This window comes from Coregonus lavaretus, assembly GCF_964263955.1.
Source record: "Coregonus lavaretus genome assembly, chromosome: 31".
Classification (NCBI taxonomy): domain Eukaryota; kingdom Metazoa; phylum Chordata; class Actinopteri; order Salmoniformes; family Salmonidae; genus Coregonus; species Coregonus lavaretus.
In genome coordinates, this window is record NC_140018.1 from 12,066,360 (window position 1) to 12,089,385 (window position 23,026).

Sequence of the window (23,026 nt, forward strand, 5' to 3'; positions counted from 1 at the left end):
CCACTGAAGAAGAAGAAGAAAAGTAGGCTAGCACGTGGGTTAGCTAGTTCAATAGGGGACCTCCAAAAAATACTTTTATTTCAACTTGACTGTTATCTTTGGTGATTAAAAACTAATATTAGTGGGTTAAAAGTTGAGTTTACTATTCTGCTGGCTATTAAGCCAGAAGACAAGCTTTCTAATGGCGGACAATGGAGACGATGACTCCCAGCACAGAGTGAATGAGGGTGACTACGTTGTACTGAAACGGGGAGACATCTACAAAGCTGTGCAGATTCAAAAGAAAAAGTTAGTCGTTACACAACTGTGTTCATGCACAATCACATTATCTGTTGGTTTGCATTAGCTAACAATTCTTGACAGTCAGGTCAAACATTTGCCTGTACGACTAGCATGCAAGCTATGCCGTGTTGATTAGTATTGCACTCTTGCCATCATTGCTTTCTAGCTATCTAAATAGGAGTAGGATACACAGCCAGGTAACTTAACATTCATTTTCACATTTGTAGACGAGAATGTAATAATGGCAGCTTGAAGCTGGATGACATATTTGCAGTTGTGTAGTGTTTTGTGTATCATAGTGGACTCACTGTGTGTTATCGTGCGTTTATTGAAATGATCTGACATGTCTTGTAACCCCAGGAAAACAGTCTTTGAGAAGCAGTGGTTCTTCCTGGACAATGCAGTAGGGGAGTTGTATGGGACCACCTTTGAAGTTGTGACTGATGGGAAACTGCAGCCACGGAAACCTAAACACATCGAGAGCTCTGCAGGTACCTACCTACCAAACAACAACTATTTCAATTCTCTAATTCAGGTATGGATTCAGTTGGCCAGGTGCGGAGTTGATGTCTGTGTCTTGTTTCTGTGTGTCTCTTTAGATGCCAAGGAAGCAGGGACAGACAACAGGAACATTCAGGATGATGGGAAATCACAGAAACTCACCAGAGATGACATTGAGACCCTCAAAGAGCAAGGTCTAAATGGACAGGTACATGATTCGTTGTCATTTCTCCCTCAGGGGGATCAAAAATATACAGTACCAGTCAAAAGTTTGGACACACCTACTCATTCGAGTTTTTCTTTATTTTTACTATTTTCTACATTGTAGAATAATAGTGAAGACATAAACTATGAAATAACACATGGAATCATGTAGTAACCCAAAAAGTATTAAACAAATTAAAATCAAAATATATTTTATATTTGAGATTCTTCAAAGTAGCCACCCTTTGCCTTGATGACAGCTTTTCACACGATTGGCATTCTCTCAACCAGCTTCACCTGGAATGCTTTTCCAACAGTCTTGAAGGAGTTCCCACATATGCTGAGCACTTGTTGGCTGCTTTTCCTTCACTCTGTGGTCCAACTTATCCCAAACGTCTCAATTGGGTTGAGGTCGGGTGATTGTGGAGGCCAGGTCATCTGATGCAGCACTCCATCACTCTCTTTATTGGTCAAAAAGCCCTTACACAGCCTGGAGGTGTGTTGGGTCATTGTCCTGTTGAAAAACAAATGATAGTCCCAGTAAGCGCGAATTAGATGGGATGGCATATCACTGCAGAATGCTGTGGTAGCCATGCTGGTTAAGTGTGCCTTGAATTCTAAAAAATCACAGACAATGTTACCAGCAAAGCACCATCACACCACCACCTCCATGCTCCACACATGCAGAGAAAATCTGAAATTTGGACTCATCAGACCAAAGGACAGATTTCCATTGGTCTTATGTCTATTGCTCGTGTTTCTTGGCCTAAGCAAGTCTCTTCTTATTGGTATCCTTTAGTAGTGGTTTCTTTGCAGCAATTTGACCATGAAGGCCTGATTCACGCAGTCTCCTCTGAACAGTTGATGTTGAGATGTGTCTGTTACTTGAACTGAGTGAAGCATTTATTTGGGCTGCAATTTCTGAGGCTGGTAACTCTAATGAACTTATCCTCTGCAGCAGAGGTAACTCTGGGTCTTCATTTCCTGTGGTGGTCCTCATGAGAGCCAGTTTCATCATAGTGCTTGTTTTTTGCGACTGCACTTTAACAAACTTTCAAAGTTCTTGAGATTTTCCGGGTTTGACTGACCTTCATGTCTTAAAGTAATGATGGACTGTCGTTTCTCTTTGCTTATTTGAGCTGTTCTTGCCATAATATGGACTTGGTCTTTTACCAAATAGGGCTATCTTCTGTAATCCAGGCACTTGTCATCTCCCGTCTGGATTACTGCAACTCGCTGTTGGCTGGGCTCCCTGCCTGTGCCATTAAACCCCTGCAACTTATCCAGAACGCTGCAGCCCATCTGGTGTTCAACCTTCCCAAGTTCTCTCACGTCACCCCGCTCCTCCGCACACTCCACTGGCTTCCAGTTGAAGCTCGCATCTACTACAAAACCATGGTGCTTGCCTACGGAGCTGTGAGGGGAACGGCTCTGATCAGACCCTACACCCAAACGAGGGCACTACATTCATCCACCTCTGGCCTGCTAGCCCCCTACCTCTACGGAAGCACAGTTCACGCTCAGCCCAGTCAAAGCTATTCGCTGCTCTGGCACCCCAATGGTGGAACAAGCTCCCCCACGACCCCAGGACAGCGGAGTCACTGACCACCTTCCGGAGACACTTGAAACCCAACCTCTTTAAGGAATACCTGGAATAGTATAATAGTAATCCTTCTACCCCCCCTTTTACTACCACTGTCATTTGTCTAAACTAACACCTGACTTATTTCACCTGCTAGCACTGACTTGTTTAAAGAAATGTACTTATTGTGATTGAGATGTAGTTGTCCCTGATTGCACTGACTTTGCTCACAGCTGCTTGTTTGAAGAAGTGTACTTACTGTGATCAAGATGTGGTTGTCCCACTGGCTATCCTAAGTTGAATGCACCAATTTGTAAGTCGCTCTGGATAAGAGCGTCTGCTAAATTACTTAAATGTAAAAAATAACACCCCTACCTTGTCACAACACAACTGATTGGCTCAAGCGCATTAAGAAGGAAAGATATTCCACAAATTAACTTTTAACAAGGCACACCTGTTAATTGAAATGCATTCCAGGTGACTACCTCTTGAAGCTGGTTGAGAGAATGCCAAGAGTGTGAAAAGCTGTCATCAAGGCAAAGGGTGGCTACTTTGAAGATTCTCAAGTATAAAATATAAATTGATTTGTTTAACACTTTTTTGGTTACTACATGATTCCATATGTGTTATTTCATAGTTTTGATGTCTTCACTATTATTCTACAATGTAGAAAATAGTAAAAACAAAGTAAATCCCTGGAATGAGTAGGTGTGTCCAAACTTTTGACTGGTACTGTATATTAATCCAATTTAAACGACATGGCTATATGTGTGCTGAGTAAATAGTTTGCTTAGAATTGCTGTACACAAAGTAACACAACAGTACCGGTAGTAAATTAAGTATTAATTTGTGAAAGTTTGTTTTTGTGTATGTTGAAGATGCTCCTCTTTCCCATCTCTCCTCTCCTCAGGAAATAGTCCAGCAGCTAATAGAGAACAGTACGACGTTCAGGGACAAGACTGAGTTTGCACAGGAGAAATACATCAAGAAAAAAAAGAAAAAGTGAGTCCGAGGAATGTAGGCCTGTACACTCCAGGACCAGGGTTAGTGATGAATGAAATGGGCTTTGTGGGTTCTGAATGTCTTGTGTTCTGTTCCCTCCAGGTATGAGAACAGTGTGATGGTTCTAAGGCCCTCTTGTCGTATCCTGGCTATGATGTACCACGGCAGAGAACCAGGGAAGATATGGTGAGTGAGATCACCAGAGGGACAGTCACTAGTAGGGCCTGATGGTTTTCCTGGCTAGGTCATGCAGTCAGGAAAACTTCTGTGCCCAAATTATGTTGTTATTGAGATAAGATTGTTGTTGTAACCCAGACTGTGTCTCTGCCTCTTCTCCTCTAGCCACCTGCGGTACGACACCCTAGCCCAGATGTTAACGCTGGGCAACATCCATGCAGGCAGTAAGGTGCTGGTGTTTGAGACCTGCGCTGGACTGGTGCTGGGGGCCGTCATAGAGAGGATGGGAGGTAACTGGACTATAGAAATACCATGTCTGGAAATATGGATAGAGTTGTCATGACCTGCATCTGAAATAGAACGCTAGCGTGGAACCCCGTATTATTGGCATATTCAACAGCGTTTAAGAAATATATTACCTTCAACAGTGTTATCTTGTGATCAAGCCATCAATGTTATGTGATTATTGGTGTCGTAAAAGTGTTAGCTAACGGGTAAGCAATTAGCAGGTTTGACATTTCAGTGGAAATACTACTATCAGCTTTTTGATAAGCGGTTTAGCAAATAAATACGTCCAGTATTATCGGCATACGGTCCCCAGTTATTGGCCACCTTACTATTTTGTTCATTTACAAGATATATCCGTTTAATTTCGTTCAAAAAAGAGACTCCAACCACGTACCCGAAGTGTTTACTAGATAATTGACTAGTTGGCTAGCCTTCCGGTAAAAAATAATGTCTTGCCTGTCAACTTTTCATTGCGTAGCCCGGTGCGCCCTCCTGTGGACTCTTAAGAAATGGTTATTCACCAACATATTCAGTGTTGTAACCAAATAATGTCTCATCATTTGTTTTACAGATTAATTTTATGCTTTGAGAAAGTAGATAACAGTTGAATACTAAAATATGAGTATTAATAATTTACATCAAATAAAACTTTAATTTCAGTAATGTGCATTGACATAAACAATTAAAATACTGTTGGAGTTTGTTGCAGAGGTGCACTTGGAAAGTAAAGGAAGAAATACACAAGATGGGTTGAATTAATATATATATACACTGCTCAAAAAAATAAAGGGAACACTTAAACAACACAATGTAACTCCAAGTCAATCACACTTCTGTGAAATCAAACTGTCCACTTAGGAAGCAACACTGATTGACAATAAATGTCACATGCTGTTGTGCAAATGGAATAGACAACAGGTGGAAATTATAGGCAATTAGCAAGACACCCCCAATAAAGGACTGGTTTTGCAGGTGGTGATCACAGACCACTTCTCAGTTCCTATGCTTCCTGGCTGATGTTTTGGTCACTTTTGAATGCTGGCGGTGCTTTCACTCTAGTGGTAGCATGAGACTGAGTCTACAACCCACACAAGTGGCTCAGGTAGTGCAGCTCATCCAGGATGGCACTTCAATGCGAGCTGTGGCAAGAAGGTTTGCTGTGTCTGTCAGCGTAGTGTCCAGAGCATGGAGACGCTACCAGGAGACAGGCCAGTACATCAGGAGACGTGGAGGAGGCCGTAGGAGGGCAACAACCCAGCAGCAGGACTGCTACCTCCCCCTTTGTGCAAGGAGGAGCAGGAGGAGCACTGCCAGAGCCCTGCAAAATGACCTCCAGCAGGCCACAAATGTGCATGTGTCTGCTCAAACGGTCAGAAACAGACTCCATGAGGGTGGTATGAGGGCCCGACGTCCACTGGTGGGGGTTGTGCTTACAGCCCAACACCGTGCAGGACGTTTGGCATTTGCCAGAGAACACCAAGATTGGCAAATTCGCCACTGGCGCCCTGTGCTCTTCACAGATGAAAGTAGGTTCACACTGAGCACATGTGACAGACGTGACAGAGTCTGGAGACGACGTTCTGCTGCCTGCAACATCCTCCAGCATGACCGGTTTGGCGGTGGGTCAGTCATGGTGTGGGGTGGCATTTCTTTGGGGGGCCGCATAGCCCTCCATGTGCTCGCCAGAGGTAGCCTGACTGCCATTAGGTACCGAGATGAGATCCTCAGACCCCTTGTGAGACCATATGCTGGTGCGGTTGGCCCTGGGTTCCACCTAATGCAAGACAATGCTAGACCTCATGTGGCTGGAGTGTGTCAGCAGTTCCTGCAAGAGGAAGGCATTGATGCTATGGACTGGCCCGCCCGTTCCCCAGACCTGAATCCAATTGAGCACATCTGGGACATCATGTCTCGCTCCATCCACCAACGCCACGTTGCACCACAGACTGTCCAGGAGTTGGCGGATGCTTTAGTCCAGGTCTGGGAGGAGATCCCTCAGGAGACCATCCGCCACCTCATCAGGAGCATGCCCAGGCGTTGTAGGGAGGTCATACAGGCACGTGGAGGCCACACACACTACTGAGCCTCATTTTTTCTTGTTTTAAGGACATTACATCAAAGTTGGATCAGCCTGTAGTGTGGTTTTCCACTTTTAATTTTGAGGGTGACTCCAAATCCAGACCTCCATGGGTTGATAAATTTGATTTCCATTGATCATTTTTGTGTGATTTTGTTGTCAGCACATTCAACTATGTAAAGAAAAAACTATTTAATAAGATTATTTCATTCATTCAGATCTAGGATGTGTTATTTTAGTGTTCCCTTTATTTTTTTGAGCAGTGTATTATATTTTAGACATAATTTTTTTTGTACAAATAAATAATTTCATATGAACACAAACAAAACAAAAAATTAAATCTCGACCTCCATCACTATATTGTCACAAAAATCACAATAAAAATCCAGCTCCACCGCTACCTCTGGATCCCACTGCACACACCTGCAGTGGAACCAGTGCTGGCAGAAGTCACAGCACACCCATGGCACCTCGGATCTACACTCCTGAGGGGAGCTTGCAGGCGGATCACACTCCCCGCAGCGAGTACAGCAGGTGGTGTCTTCTTTTATAAAAAATAAAATAAGATTAAAAATTGATTAATATGGTTTTACAAAATGTAGAAGTTCTTCAACAACAATAGTAATTGATACAACTGAGAGAGAGAGAAAAACAGATTATGAAGTACCTGAGAGTGGTGGTGTGACAGACGTGACCGGTGGAGCTTTTCTCTTCCTTTTCTGTGCTGCAGTTTGAGAAAAAGTAGTGTTAGACAGAGCATGTTGCATGAAAACCCTTTTCAACTTATTTACATCAATACCTCTGGAGGAAGCTGCAGAGGTTTTTGGAGGAGGTGGAGATGACTAGAGTGCTGGTGCTATAGACTGTAGATATGTAAAGAGATTTATTTTTTTACATTGCTGTTTTTTAAAACAGATAAAAACAGTCCTTTTTTTGTAATTGTTTACCTGTGGAGGTGGCGGTATTCAAATTACAGGGGGCAGGGACACCAGACGAGGCTGCTATGGTGGTGTGACCAGGGGAGATGGAGGAGGCAGTTGGTCCAGAGGAGGCCGTGTTGGTGGTGACAGACGGGGGGTGGTGTGCATTGGGGTGGTGGTGGACAAAACCGCCGACGATGGCTTGGAGGAGCTGGTGTTTGTAATGGTGGGGTTGAGGGGCCGACGATGGTGTGGCCGGGAGAGTAGGCACGTAGCCTTCATCTGCAGCTGGGGACTCCGGCCGCTCCTACAGGTGTTGCACACTGGGAGGCACTGGCAGTGGTGATGCAGCTGTCAGGAGTGGTTCTAGCAGGGGGTCCACCAGAGGCGATGGCGTCAATGGTCTCATCCATGGCAGCCCTCTCCTGTGCCCTCTGTGTTCTGAGGGCTGCCCAACGCTCTTTCTCCTCTGCCTCGGCCCTCGGCCCTCTCCTTCTCACCCCTCTCCTGCCACTGGCGTGTGTATTCCTCCCCGGTGAGGCATGTGGTGACCTGTATCGGTCCAGCCGATACTTCAGGACAGTAAGGATGTGCCCCAGGTCCTTCGCTATCAGCCCCCCCTCTATTAGGGGGTGCTCTTCTGGGACTGGAGCAGGGGCTGGGAATGGAGCAGGGGCTGAGGGTCCTTCTGTGGTCACTGGGGAGGAGGTGCTGATGGACGGCACGGTGCTGCTGGTTCCAGGAGAGGCGGTGGTGGGACCCGGTAGGGACCGGGACGGCATTAAACGGGACCCTTCAATGGCTGAAGGGTCAAAAGGGAAGAGGCCACACCTCTTAAACCCTTCCACCACATACAGTGGGGGAAAAAGTATTTAGTCAGCCACCAATTGTGCAAGTTCTCCCACTTAAAAAGATGAGAGAGGCCTGTAATTTTCATCATAGGTACACGTCAACTGACAGACAAAATGTGAAAAAAATATCCAGAAAATCACATTGTAGGATTTTTAATGAATTTATTTGCAAATTATGGTGGAAAATAAGTATTTGGTCAATAACAAAAGTTTCTCAATACTTTGTTATATACCCTTTGTTGGCAATGACACAGGTCAAACGTTTTCTGTAAGTCTTCACAAGGTTTTCACACACTGTTGCTGGTATTTTGGCCCATTCCTCCATGCAGATCTCCTCTAGAGCAGTGATGTTTTGGGGCTGTCGCTGGGCAACACAGACTTTCAACTCCCTCCAAAGATTTTCTATGGGGTTGAGATCTGGAGACTGGCTAGGCCACTCCAGAACCTTGAAATGCTTCTTACGAAGCCACTCCTTCGTTGCCCGGGCGGTGTGTTTGGGATCATTGTCATGCTGAAAGACCCAGCCACGTTTCATCTTCAATGCCCTTGCTGATGGAAGGAGGTTTTCACTCAAAATCTCACGATACATGGCCCCATTCATTCTTTCATTTACACGGATCAGTCGTCCTGGCCCCTTTGCAGAAAAACAGCCCCAAAGCATGATGTTTCCACCCCCATGCTTCACAGTAGGTATGGTGTTCTTTGGATGCAACTCAGCATTCTTTGTCCTCCAAACACGACGAGTTGAGTTTTTACCAAAAAGTTCTATTTTGGTTTCATCTGACCATATGACATTCTCCCAATCCTCTTCTGGATCATCCAAATGCACTCTAGCAAACTTCAGACGGGCCTGGACATGTACTGGCTTAAGCAGGGGGACACGTCTGGCACTGCAGGATTTGAGTCCCTGGCGGCGTAGTGTGTTACTGATGGTAAGCTTTGTTACTTTGGTCCCAGCTCTCTGCAGGTCATTCACTAGGTCCCCCCGTGTGGTTCTGGGATTTTTGCTCACCGTTCTTGTGATCATTTTGACCCCACGGGGTGAGATCTTGCGTGGAGCCCCTGATCGAGGGAGATTATCAGTGGTCTTGTATGTCTTCCATTTCCTAATAATTGCTCCCACAGTTGATTTCTTCAAACCAAGCTGCTTACCTATTGCAGATTCAGTCTTCCCAGCCTGGTGCAGGTCTACAATTTTGTTTCTGGTGTCCTTTGACAGCTCTTTGGTCTTGGCCATAGTGGAGTTTGGAGTGTGACTGTTTGAGGTTGTGGACAGGTGTCTTTTATACTGATAACAAGTTCAAACAGGTGCCATTAATACAGGTAACGAGTGGAGGACAGAGGAGCCTCTTAAAGAAGAAGTTACAGGTCTGTGAGAGCCAGAAATCTTGCTTGTTTGTAGGTGACCAAATACTTATTTTCCACCATAATTTGCAAATAAATGTATTAAAAATTAATGTGATTTTCTGGATTTGTTTTCCTCAATTTGTCTGTCATAGTTGACGTGTACCTATGATGAAAATTACAGGCCTCTCTCATCTTTTTACGTGGAAGAACTTGCACAATTGGTGGCTGACTAATACTTTTTTTCCCCACTGCACATATATACATATCCTTTTTGAAAATATATTTCCCTTCATTACTTTCCAACCCCACCACCCCTTCCCTAATTGGAATAAACTACTGAACAACAATGCTTAGGCCTCTTCTACTTCAAGCTTATACATACTATATACATTTTATGGACACAGTCAATTTTACAATAATTATATTTTGTTTGTTTTTACTCCTGAACTTCCTCAACCTCTCCGATCATTTTCATGATGTCCATCCGGTTTGCTTCTATATGCCATATCGTTATAACTGTGCTCTTTCACAAAAGCTCTCAACCTATAACCTATATACTTATTATGGACACAGTATGCTTACATTATTAGTTATCTTGTTGTTATTAGTCCCATCTTTCAACTCCATTCAACACCACCCATCTATCTCTTAACACCATCCATATTGGATTTCTATTTGCCATATATTTTTCAACTGTACTGTGATGTTTTACAAAAAACAATATTGTTGGAAACAAAAATATTATTATATTATTGATCGATTGACTATGACTTTTCAGATCACCCAGTAATGCTATCTGCAGGGTTAGCTCCAGGTAAATATTGCAATCCTTTAGCCATTCCTGGACCTGTGTCCAAAAACAAGCTACAAATGGACAGTACCAAAACAAATGATCTAATGATTCTGTCTCTTCGCAGCAAAATCTGCAGAGCTGGGAAGATTGTATCCCCCATATAAATAACATTCTATTGGTAGCAAGAATTTTATATAATAATTTTAATTGAAAAATTCTAAGCTTTGAATCCGGCGTCGTTTTGCATATCAGTTCATAAACACTATGCCATGGGATCGGTACGTCAAAAATCTCTTCCCAACTATTTTGCAATCTATATGGGACGGCTGTCATCCTTTGGTCCTTAAATGAAACTGGTATACTTTTTTATTTATCACAGTTTTCTTTAACCAATTATGTTCTTTAATGCAAGACCGACAGACAAGTTCCTTACTTTTCCCCCCTCCACTTTCCTCTTCCATTTTTGCGGTAAGGCTGCAATTATTTGGTTGTAATTTTGGGTAGAGCAGACATTTCCATATGTTTTTGTTAGCTGCGTGTGCGACATAACTCAACCAGTCAAGATTATACCTTTTTTAAACATTTTGTCAAAAAAAAAAGGTTTCTTATCAATTAGCATATTTGAGTTTAACCACAATATTTGTTGCATTATTTGTTCTGTCGTTTCTGGAGGATTACATTTAAATTGCAACCAACTTTCTATGGTTGTTTTAGAAATAGTGATATTTGGGAGATGATTTCCTTTTCAAATAACTGAAAGGGAGAGGTTGTAATCTGAATAAAGGGGAAAAAATATTATCTTGGCGACTGTTCAAGCAATAATCAAAACAACACTGTAAGCCTATGAGAACCCAAAAAAGTGTTTGTTTAGATGTAATAACTACATAAATCTAGATTTAATGGCTCTTGAATGGGCACAGATGGAGAACAGCAGTGGTTTTCCCTCAAGGTGGGAATGGTTTAGGGGACTACTTCTTCATGACGTGAATAGCAAGTACACTATATATACAAAAGTATGTGGACACACCTTTAAATTATTGGATTCGGCTATTTCGGCCACACCCGTTGCTGACAGGTGTATAAGTTTGAGCACACAGCCATGCAATCTCCATAGAATGCATTGGCAGTAGAATGGCCTTACTGAAGAGCTCAGTGCCAAGCGTCAGCTGGAGTGGTGTAAAGCTCGCCGCCATTGGACTCTGGACCAGTGGAAACGCGTTCTCTGGAGTGAGGAATCACGCTTCACCATCTGGCAGTCTGACGGACGAATCTGGGTTTGGCGGATGCCAGGAAAACGCTACCTGCCTAAATGCATAGTGCCAACTGTAAAGTTTGGTGGAGGAGGAATAATGGTAATGGTTCGGACTAGGCCAGTGAAGGGAAGGAAATCTTAACGCCACAGCATACAATGACATTCTAGATTATTCTGTGCTTCCAACTTTGTGGCAGCAGTTTGGGGAAGGCCCTTTCCTGTTTCAGCATGACAATGCCCCCGTGCACAAAGCGAGGTCCACAGAAATGGTTTGTCGACATCGGTGTGGAAGAACTTGACTGGCCTGCACAGAGCCCTGAGCTCAACTCCATCGAACACCTTTGGGATGAATTGGAACGCCGACCTCACTAATGCTCTTGTGGCTGAATGGAAGCAAGTCCCGGCACCAATGTTCCAACATCTAGTGGAAAGCCTTCCCAGAAGAGTGGAGGCTGTTATAGCAGCAAAGGGGGGACCAACTCCATATTAATGCCCATGATTTTGGAATGAGATGTTCGACGAGCAGGTGTCCACATACTTTTGGTCATGTAGTGTATATCAGCAGTCAACATTTTATGTAATACATTTCTATCGGAATGTCCTGTAATGTTGCATTCATCTGAAGACAACCAAACAGACACATCCATCTTCACATTGTGTCTCTCTCCTCTCTCCTCCAGGCTATGGGTCAGTGGTGCAGATGTACCCAGGAGGAGGTCCTGTGAGGGCGGGGGTAGAGAGCTTTGGGTTCCCCTCCCACTTCCACGACACGCTCCATGAGTTTCCCATCTGTCACGTCAACTCACTGCTGGCAGGGACACTGGACACGGAGGCCAAAGACATAGACACAGGTGTGTGGGATATAATCCTTTGACAGACCAACAATGCTATACTGTCTCATCTATTGAATTGATTGATATATTGTCACAACTCTAGATGCTGGACAGGCCAATGGGGACAAGTCCAACCTGACCAAGACTGACCCAGAGAAGGCAGAAGGCAAGGGGGGCAGTCCAGACACAGAAGACCAGAGTATGGAGACTAGTACCAGTACAGACCCTGCCGAGGACAAGGAGAGAGAGGAGAGGGAGAAACGCAGAGAGATCAGAGTATGACAACACATAGTGAAGCAGCAAGTAGTCTCTGTTATTTGTGTCACTTCCTGGTGCTTGTGTGCTCCAAAGATTTAAACGGTGTACAATTGACAAGCAACTGTATGTTGTGTTTCAGGCCCAGGAGAAGATTGTGAAGACTGAGGAGAAGAGGAAGAAACTATCTGCTGCTGCCGGCGTGCTGAAGGGGAGGAACGCTGACGGGTCAGTCTGTTCTTTCCTCTCTCTCACCTCCTTCAATTAGTTTTAATGACACTAGGTTACAGAGTGAATTCTAGAACTCTAAACCATTCATGTGCTGTTAATAGACATGTATAAGCAGTAATAAACTGTATAACAGCTTTTTGGCACTAAGATTACACACCCCTGACAGTTTCTACTCTGTCGTGGTGTTGCCTGTTGGTGTTGTCTTGCGCTGTCTGAAATCAGTCAAACATGTCAATGTTAACATCTTCATTTCAACACAAGAGGAACAAAAGATGATTGCTTAGCAGTAATCTTGATCCGAAGTGAGATAGGTGTGACATGTCTAGTTAAAGATGATTGATGTTGGGGCCTACAGCAGATGTTATCTGAACCCATGATAATTGATTGGTTTGTTGAGGAATTGGGGGAAGCTCATGTTTCTCCAGGTCACCTTTAACATGGAAACAACTAGTCTACATCCCTAGTCTTTCTCTACACCTGAGTTCCGATACTTTCAACAGGCCTTCTTCCATCCTCCCTTCTTTGAAGTAATTACTAATCTCACGAAATTGGTTAGGTGAAAGCAACAGTTCTACTGTCTAGTTCTACAGTATATCTCTGGTTCTCCTCCTCAGGTTGGTGATAGCCAGTCGGTTCCACCCCTGTCCAGTTCTACTGGGTTCTACTGTCTAGTTCTACAGTATATCTCTGGTTCTCCTCCTCAGATTGGTGATAGCCAGTCGGTTCCACCCCTGTCCAGTTCTACTGGGCCTCATCAAGTTCCTCGCCCCCTCCAGGCCCTTTGTAGTGTACTCTCAATACAAAGAGGTATGCATTTGAGTGTTCTCTAGTATGCTTCCTAGTGTGCTCTAGTGTGTCTTGTGTACTTAATTAAGTAGTGTATTTAATAAGCTTGTTACTTTATTACTGTTATTATTGTTTCTAGTAGACCCTAGTGTACTGCCATTTATACAGAAGTACATTTATTGTCTTTCTCCAGTGGGTAATTGCTCAGTGATATAAGTCTGTAGTCTAGTCTGTATTAGGTGTTCTCACCCATGTCATGTTCACGCTGTCATGTTCACTCTTTTGCTCTTCTGTGGTTACTAAAACTCTTGTCATTTCTGTCTGTCTCTCTCTTCTACAGCCTCTGATAGAGTGCTATTCAAAGCTCAGGGAACAAGGCGGAGCAGTCAGCCTGCGACTCACCGATTCATGGATCAGACATTACCAGGTATAAGCATCAAACTGTACAACGGTCCCTGTGGAAGCGTCCATGTTTGTAGTACCAGCACTAGCTTTGACCTCTGACCTCTTCTTGTCTCTGTGTGTAGGTCTTGCCTAACAGGACGCACCCCATGCTGCTAATGAGTGGGGGCGGGGGCTACCTCCTCTCCGGGACAACAGTTGCTACGGATACGACTAAAGCGAAGACCTGCTCAACAACCGCAGAAGAGCCGGCCGCAAAGAGACTGAAACTCACAGAGACCACAGAGGGATGACAGTTAGACTATTGAGGGGTGCCCATAGGTTGTGGAATTTAAATCATTGATGACTTGATATACGTGTACTTGTGGAGGTGGGGATAGAATCACTAAAATCTCTCTCCCTCCTCCTGAGACCAGTTATAAACTATCACGGCTGTTATTCAGCCCTGGAGCTGCTCTCCAAAGCTCTAAGCTCCCAAATGCAGCATTTTGTTTCTATTTAATATTATTTTAGCAGAAAAGTGCCATGTGATGATGTAAAGCAGCCATTTGCTATCACAGCCTCGTAACTGTACTGCATCTGTGAATTTCAATAAATACAGTGCTGTTAAAATACTATTACTCTTGAAAACCAACTCTGTTCCTGTGGTATTAAAATCCTGAGATACGTGTTAGAATAATTCATTTAATTAAATGCAGACTGAAGAAACAAACAAACAACCATTCAAAAGTTTGAACAAAACTGTTACGCATACTTTAAATATATAGAAATCTGGACAAATTAGCAAAGCATATATCTTTATACTATTATACTTATATATTATCTAATATAAACTAAACAGTCTCCATGCTGATTCTTTTGATAACATCAACATTTCACAGGTACAAAGGTTAACACAGCAGAATCTGCGGCAAGGCTCTTAGATGTTTGTATGTTTTTTAGTCAGGAACGCTGACGGATCAGTCTACAGCTCTCTTTTTAGTATTTTGTTACACAAGGTTAGCACACTGAGATAGTAGCTTAGCATCCCTGTCTGTCTGTCTCTGCCTGTCCTCTATCTAGTCACTCCTGTTCTCATTCATCTTCTGAGATATCTTCTGTAGCTCCATGTCCATAGCTGCTATGTTCTCCAGCTCCTTCTCCTGAAAACACACAGACAGCATTATTACTGCTAAATACACTGAACAAAAATATAAACGCAACATGTAAAGTGTTGGTCCCATGTTTCATGAGCTGAAATAAAAGGTTAATGAAACTGGGTTTGCGCAACCAAAGAGTTTCTGCACAAACTGTCAGAAACCGTCTCAGGGATGCTCGTCTGCGTGCTCGTCGTCCTCACAAAGGTGTTGACCTGACTGCAGTTCGGCGTCGTAACCAACTAGTGGGCTCACCTTTGATGGCCACTGGCACGCTGGAGAAGTATGCTCTTCACGGATTAATCCCGGTTTCAACTTTATCGGGCAGATGGCAGACACTGTGTATGACGTCGTGTGGGCGATGTTTGCTGATGTCAATGTTGTGAACAGAGGCCCCATTGTGGCAGTGGGGTTATGGAATAGGCAGGCATAAAACTACGTACAATGAACACAATAGCATTTTATCAATTCACAGAGATACCGTGAAGAGATCATGAGGTCCATTGTCATGACATTAATCCGCCTCCATCACCTCTTGTTTCAGCATGATAATGTACAGTCCCCATGTCGCAAGGATCTGTACACAATTCCTGGAAGCTGAAAATGTCCCAGTTCTTCCATGACCTGCATACTCACCAGACATGTCACCCATTGAGCATTTTGGGGATGCTCTGGATCGACCTGAATGACAGCGTGTTCCAGTTCCCAACAATATCCAGGAACTTCGCACAGCCATTGAAGAGGAGTGGGACAACATTCTACAGGCCACAATCAACAGTCTCATCATGAGGCAAATGGTGGTCACACCAGATACTGACTGGTTTTCTGATCCACGCCCCTACCTTTTTTTAAAGGTATCTCTGACCAACAGATGCATATCTGTATTCCCAGCCATGTAAATCCATAGATTCGTGCCTAATTTATTTATTTTAATTTCCTTATATGAACTGTAACTCAGTAAAATCTTTGCAATTGTTACATGTTGCGTTTATTTTTGTTCAGTGTAGCTTCATTTTGGCCTCTATCCAAGGAAGAAAGAACACATTGGTAATAGTGTGAAACCTCACAAAACAGCATTTATTGTGTGTATTGATCCCTTCTGTCAAAGTGCAAGCCCTTCAATTAAACCCCTTGCTCTTGGAATCTGACTATCCCCTTAATTAGCCACTACTTTCCCTGGATCTTAAAACAGTCAATAGTGTAGATATTCCCACTACCGGAGTCCCATTGTAGGGGATGCTGCTGCAGTGTAGTCTGAAGACTGTCAGGATGAAAAAGAATACCCTAGAGTCATCCTTTCTCCCCCCTCCCCATTGTATTTCTTCGATCCAGAGCAAGTGGCATGATAGAGAGTTTATACCCGGGCCGGCCACTATCAGCTCTAATAGGGGTGGGTTGTGAGGGGATGTAATAACTTAGGTTTTGGTGCAATCGCTGCTGCAGCCAATAAAACCATGGGAGCAAGAGAGGGAGAGAGAGAGGAAAAATTGTAACATTCTTCTCTGCAGCTAGATGCACATTCTCAAAACCTGTCATTTTATTGCTTGCAGATGAATCCCACAGTGCAGAGGACACCATTTCTTTCAGGGACACACATCTCTTGTTTAGCCTACTATCTCTCATCACTTTGAAGACTGTCAGTGCCAAAGAACAATGAGTTGCAGAATAATATATTCATTACATTATTAATTTGCTTTGTGAGCCACCTCCACTATCTAGCAGGACATGCTTGGCGTCAAAGGGGGCCTTTCTCTTTATGCATTTGTACCTACGCTCATTCACACACAGGCTGTTTCCGTTGTAGAATATCAAGGCTCATTTTGAGTTGTGAAGCCTCAACCAGAGCCAGGTCTCCTAGAGATAAGCATATGGCTTCTGCATGGTTATGTAGAAGAGAGGGTAGAGTCTCTTCCCACAGCAGACTACAGAGAGGGTAGAGTCTCTTCCCACAGCAGACTACAGAGAGGGTAGTCTCTTCCCACAGCAGACTACAGAGAGGTTAGAGTCTCTTCCCACAGCAGACTACAGAGAGGTTAGAGTCTCTTCCCACAGCAGACTACAGAGAGGTTAGAGTCTCTTCCCACAGCAGACTAGAGAGAGGGTAGTCTCTTCCCACAGCAGACTACAGAGAGGTTAGAGTCTCTTCCCACAGCAGACTACAGAGAGGGTAGTCTCTTCCCACAGCAGACTACAGAGAGGTTAGAGTCTCTTCCCACAGCAGACTACAGAGAGGGTAGTCTCTTCCCACAGCAGACTACAGAGAGGTTAGAGTCTCTTCCCACAGCAGACTACAGAGAGGTTAGAGTCTCTTCCCACAGCAGACTAGAGAGAGGGTAGTCTCTTCCCACAGCAGACTACAGAGAGGTTAGAGTCTCTTCCCACAGCAGACTACAGAGAGGTTAGTCTCTTCCCACAGCAGACTACAGAGAGGGTAGAGTCTCTTCCCACAGCAGACTACAGAGAGGGTAGAGTCTCTTCCCACAGCAGACTACAGAGAGGGTAGTCTCTTCCCACAGCAGACTACAGAGAGGTTAGAGTCTCTTCCCACAGCAGACTACAGAGAGGGTAGTCTCTTCCCACAGCAGACTACAGAGAGGTTAGAGTCTCTTCCCACAGCAGACTACAGAGAGGTTAGAGTCTCTTCCCACAGCAGACTAGAGAGAGGGTAGTCTCTTCCCACAGCAGACTACAGAGAGGTTAGAGTCTCTTCCCACAGCAGACTACAGAGAGGTTAGAGTCTCTTCCCACAGCAGACTACAGAGAGGGTAGTCTCTTCCCACAGCAGACTACAGAGAGGGTAGTCTCTTCCCACAGCAGACTACAGAGAGGTTAGAGTCTCTTCCCACAGCAGACTACAGAGAGGGTAGAGTCTCTTCCCACAGCAGACTACAGAGAGGTTAGAATCTCTTCCCACAGCAGACTACAGAGAGGGTAGAGTCTCTTCCCACAGCAGACTACAGAGAGGTTAGAGTCTCTTCCCACAGCTGACTACAGAGAGGGTAGTCTCTTCCCACAGCAGACTACAGAGAGGGTAGAGTCTCTTCCCACAGCAGACTACAGAGAGAGTAGAGTCTCTTCCCACAGCAGACTACAGAGAGGGTAGAGTATCTTCCCACAGCAGACTACAGAGAGGGTAGTCTCTTCCCACAGCAGACTACAGAGAGGTTAGAGTCTCTTCCCACAGCAGACTACAGAGAGGGTAGAGTCTCTTCCCACAGCAGACTACAGAGAGGGTAGAGTCTCTTCCCACAGCAGACTACAGAGAGGGTAGTCTCTTCCCACAGCAGACTAAAGAGAGGTTAGAGTCTCTTCCCACAGCAGACTACAGAGAGGGTAGAGTCTCATCCCACAGCAGACTACAGAGAGGTTAGTCTCTTCCCACAGCAGACTACAGAGAGGTTAGTCTCTTCCCACAGCAGACTACAGAGAGGTTAGAGTCTCTTCCCACAGCAGACTACAGAGAGGTTAGAGTCTCTTCCCACAGCAGACTACAGAGAGGTTAGAGTCTCTTCCCACAGCAGACTACAGAGAGGGTAGTCTCTTCCCACAGCAGACTACAGAGAGGTTAGAGTCTCTTCCCACAGCAGACTACAGAGAGGTTAGAGACTCTTCCCACAGCAGACTACAGAGAGGTTAGAGTCTCTTCCCACAGCAGACTACAGAGAGGTTAGAGTCTCTTCCCACAGCAGACTACAGAGAGGTTAGAGTCTCTTCCCACAGCAGACTACAGAGAGGTTAGAGTCTCTTCCCACAGCAGACTACAGAGAGGTTAGAGTCTCTTCCCACAGCAGACTACAGAGAGGTTAGAGTCTCTTCCCAAAGCAGACTACAGAGAGGTTAGTCTCTTCCCACAGCAGACTACAGAGAGGTTAGAGTCTCTTCCCACAGCAGACTACAGAGAGGTTAGAGTCTCTTCCCAAAGCAGACTACAGAGAGGTTAGAGTCTCTTCCCACAGCAGACTACAGAGAGGTTAGAGTCTCTTCCCACAGCAGACTAAAGAGAGGGTAGAGTCTCTTCCCACAGCAGACTACAGAGAGGTTAGAGTCTCTTCCCAAAGCAGACTACAGAGAGGGTAGAGTCTCTTTCCACAGCAGACTACAGGGAGGTTAGAGTCTCTTCCCAAAGCAGACTACAGAGAGGGTAGAGTCTCTTCCCACAGCAGACTACAGAGAGGTTAGAGTCTCTTCCCACAGCAGACTACAGAGAGGTTAGAGTCTCTTCGCAAAGCATACTACAGAGAGGTTAGTCTCTTCCCACAGCAGACTACAGAGAGGTTAGAGTCTCTTCCCACAGCAGACTACAGAGAGGGTAGAGTCTCTTCCCACAGCAGACTACAGAGAGGTTAGAATCTCTTCCCACAGCAGACTACAGAGAGGGTAGAGTCTCTTCCCACAGCAGACTACAGAGAGGTTAGAGTCTCTTCCCACAGCAGACTACAGAGAGGGTAGTCTCTTCCCACAGCAGACTACAGAGAGGGTAGAGTCTCTTCCCACAGCAGACTACAGAGAGAGTAGAGTCTCTTCCCACAGCAGACTACAGAGAGGGTAGAGTATCTTCCCACAGCAGACTACAGAGAGGGTAGTCTCTTCCCACAGCAGACTACAGAGAGGTTAGAGTCTCTTCCCACAGCAGACTACAGAGAGGGTAGAGTCTCTTCCCACAGCAGACTACAGAGAGGGTAGAGTCTCTTCCCACAGCAGACTACAGAGAGGGTAGTCTCTTCCCACAGCAGACTAAAGAGAGGTTAGAGTCTCTTCCCACAGCAGACTACAGAGAGGGTAGAGTCTCATCCCACAGCAGACTACAGAGAGGTTAGAGTCTCTTCCCACAGCAGACTACAGAGAGGTTAGAGTCTCTTCCCACAGCAGACTACAGAGAGGTTAGAGTCTCTTCCCACAGCAGACTACAGAGAGGGTAGTCTCTTCCCACAGCAGACTACAGAGAGGTTAGAGTCTCTTCCCACAGCAGACTACAGAGAGGTTAGAGACTCTTCCCACAGCAGACTACAGAGAGGTTAGAGTCTCTTCCCACAGCAGACTACAGAGAGGTTAGAGTCTCTTCCCACAGCAGACTACAGAGAGGTTAGAGTCTCTTCCCACAGCAGACTACAGAGAGGTTAGAGTCTCTTCCCACAGCAGACTACAGAGAGGTTAGAGTCTCTTCCCACAGCAGACTACAGAGAGGTTAGAGTCTCTTCCCAAAGCAGACTACAGAGAGGTTAGTCTCTTCCCACAGCAGACTACAGAGAGGTTAGAGTCTCTTCCCACAGCAGACTACAGAGAGGTTAGAGTCTCTTCCCAAAGCAGACTACAGAGAGGTTAGAGTCTCTTCCCACAGCAGACTACAGAGAGGTTAGAGTCTCTTCCCACAGCAGACTAAAGAGAGGGTAGAGTCTCTTCCCACAGCAGACTACAGAGAGGTTAGAGTCTCTTCCCAAAGCAGACTACAGAGAGGGTAGAGTCTCTTTCCACAGCAGACTACAGGGAGGTTAGAGTCTCTTCCCAAAGCAGACTACAGAGAGGGTAGAGTCTCTTCCCACAGCAGACTACAGAGAGGTTAGAGTCTCTTCCCACAGCAGACTACAGAGAGGTTAGAGTCTCTTCGCAAAGCATACTACAGAGAGGTTAGTCTCTTCCCACAGCAGACTACAGAGAGGTTAGAGTCTCTTCCCACAGCAGACTACAGAGAGGGTAGAGTCTCTTCCCACAGCAGACTACAGAGAGGTTAGAGTCTCTTCCCACAGCAGACTACAGAGAGGTTAGAGTCTCTTCCCACAGCAGACTACAGAGAGGTTAGAGTCTCTTCCCACATCAGACTACAGAGAGGTTAGAGTCTCTTCCCACAGCAGACTACAGAGAGGTTAGAGTCTCTTCCCACAGCAGACTACAGAGAGGTTAGAGTCTCTTCCCACAGCAGACTACAGAGAGGTTAGAGTCTCTTCCCACAGCAGACTACAGAGAGGTTAGAGTCTCTTCCCACAGCAGACTACAGAGAGGTTAGAGTCTCTTCCCACAGCAGACTACAGAGAGGTTAGAGTCTCTTCCCACAGCAGACTACAGAGAGGGTAGTGTCTCTTCCCACAGCAGACTACAGAGAGGGCAACATCCAATTTTGGACCGATTCATCATTTTCCTGGCTTGCAAAAGGTTTTCTTACTTCAAAACAAAAACAGGATTTTGGTGTCTGTTTATAAGAGCATAAAACATCCAAAACCTTGTGATATGTCATCTTTCAAGAGATCTTATCTGACAAGTTGAAGAGGATGCTTACGATATAGTAATTCACCATTTAATTGTTCTGTGTCATGTCATGTTTCGTAAAGGTTATTTGTGATGCTCAAATGTTACCTCCTCTGGGGTTAGAGATAAACTCTTCTTCTTTTCCTCCTCCGCCGGTTCTGATTGACTGGCCAGCTGGGGATCCTTATAGGTCAGCAGCTTCGCCAGTTCCTCCATCTTTGCCAATCAAATCACATCACACTTTAGTGTATTAAAACATCTCTGTACAATTAACAATCAAAATAAACCATTGATAAGCATAACGATAGATTAATATAGGTCCCGATTTAAATGACGTGTAGCTCATAAAGGCTTCAGAAAGCCTTCATAAACGCTACATAAATGTGTCACAAATCATCTATAACTGTATGTCATGCACTATAAAGGGATCATAAATGTGGCATAACTGTGTGACATAACCACCAATGTCAAATATGACATAAACCTGTGCTTTATAAAAGGTGGCACAAGCACCGCTTAATAAAGGCTTTATAAATCATATTAAATTGAGGCTTCACAAAGCATTTATAACCTTGTCATGCATCTTGGTAGAGCATTGCAATGCCAGGATAGTGAGTTCGATTGCCGAGACCACCCATACATAAAAATGTATGCATGTATGACTGTAAGTCGCTTTGGATAAAAGCGTCTGCTAAATTGTATATATTATATTACTCTAAAACATTTATAGAATGGCCCAACCTCTTTCCCTAATGAAGGCCAAGTTTTATGTGTTGGTCCAGTAGACGTTCCGTGCATTTGGGCGGTGTCTTGGAACGAGATTAGGTGTAATGTCACTAACATGACTTCACTTTGGAGCGTGTTAAATCCTTCAGCACAACATGTCACCCTTTATAAAGCACAGGTATATATCATATATATCTCCGGCGCGGCTCACTCCTGGATTGCGTCCTACCTGACCGGTCGCTCCTACCAAGTGGCGTGGCGAGAAGCTGTCTCCGCACCACGTGCTCTCACCACTGGTGTCCCCCAGGGCTCAGTTCTAGGCCCTCTCCTTTTCTCCCTATACACCAAGTCACTTGGCTCTGTCATATCCTCACATGGCCTCTCCTATCATTGCTACGCTGACGATACACAACTAATCTTCTCCTTTCCCCCTTCTGATAACCAGGTGGCGAATCGCATCTCTGCATGTCTGGCAGACATATCAGTATGGATGACGGATCACCACCTCAAGCTGAACCCTGGCAAGACGGAGCTGCTCTTCCTCCCGGGGAAGGACTGCCCGTTCCATGATCTCGCCATCACGGTTGACAACTCCGCTGTGTCCTCCTCCCAGAGTGCGAAGAGCCTAGGCGTGACCCTGGACAACACCCTGTCGTTCTCCGCCAACATCAAGGCGGTGACCCACTCCTGCAGGTTCATGCTCTACAACATTCGGAGAGTACGACCCTGCCTTACACAGGAAGCGGCACAGGTCCTAATCCAGGCACTTGTCATCTCCCGTCTGGACTACTGCAACTCGCTGTTGGCTGGCCTCCCTGCCTGTGCCATCAAACCCCTACAACTCATCCAGAATGCCGCAGCCCGTCTGGTGTTCAACCTTCCCAAGTTCTCTCACGTCACCCCCCTCCTCCGCACACTCCACTGGCTTCCAGTTGAAGCTCGCATCCGCTACAAGACCATGGTGCTTGCCTATGGAGCAGTGAGGGGAACGGCACCTCTGTACCTTCGGGCTCTGATCAGTCCCTACACCCAAACGAGGGCATTGCGTTCATCCACCTCTGGCCTGCTGGCTCCCCTTCCTCTGCGGAAGCATAGTTCCCGCTCAGCCCAGTCAAAACTGTTCGCTGCTCTGGCACCCCAA

The 23,026-nt window shown here is 45.2% G+C and overlaps 2 protein-coding genes across 2 annotated transcripts in view; one reads left to right on the forward strand and one right to left on the reverse strand.

Annotated features, from left to right (window-relative positions):
- Positions 1–14,485, forward strand: LOC311107054 (tRNA (adenine(58)-N(1))-methyltransferase non-catalytic subunit TRM6-like). Its single transcript, XM_084149514.1, has 12 exons — positions 1–288; positions 643–773; positions 882–991; positions 3,480–3,571; positions 3,674–3,757; positions 3,914–4,038; positions 11,957–12,127; positions 12,213–12,385; positions 12,507–12,592; positions 13,300–13,402; positions 13,722–13,808; positions 13,909–14,485. Exons 1-12 carry the CDS (start codon positions 182–184, stop codon positions 14,074–14,076), a joined length of 1,437 nt encoding a protein of 478 aa, XP_084005640.1. The 5' UTR covers positions 1–181; the 3' UTR covers positions 14,077–14,485.
- The window catches only part of chgb (chromogranin B), a 14,187-nt gene continuing 5,616 nt past the window's right edge, over positions 14,456–23,026 (reverse strand). The window contains exons 6-7 of the mRNA XM_084149513.1: positions 21,268–21,375; positions 14,456–14,925 (exon numbers count right to left, since the gene is read on the reverse strand). Coding sequence (XP_084005639.1) covers positions 14,842–14,925; positions 21,268–21,375 — 192 coding nt within the window. The 3' untranslated portion in view covers positions 14,456–14,841. The remainder of the gene's footprint in view (positions 14,926–21,267; positions 21,376–23,026) is intronic.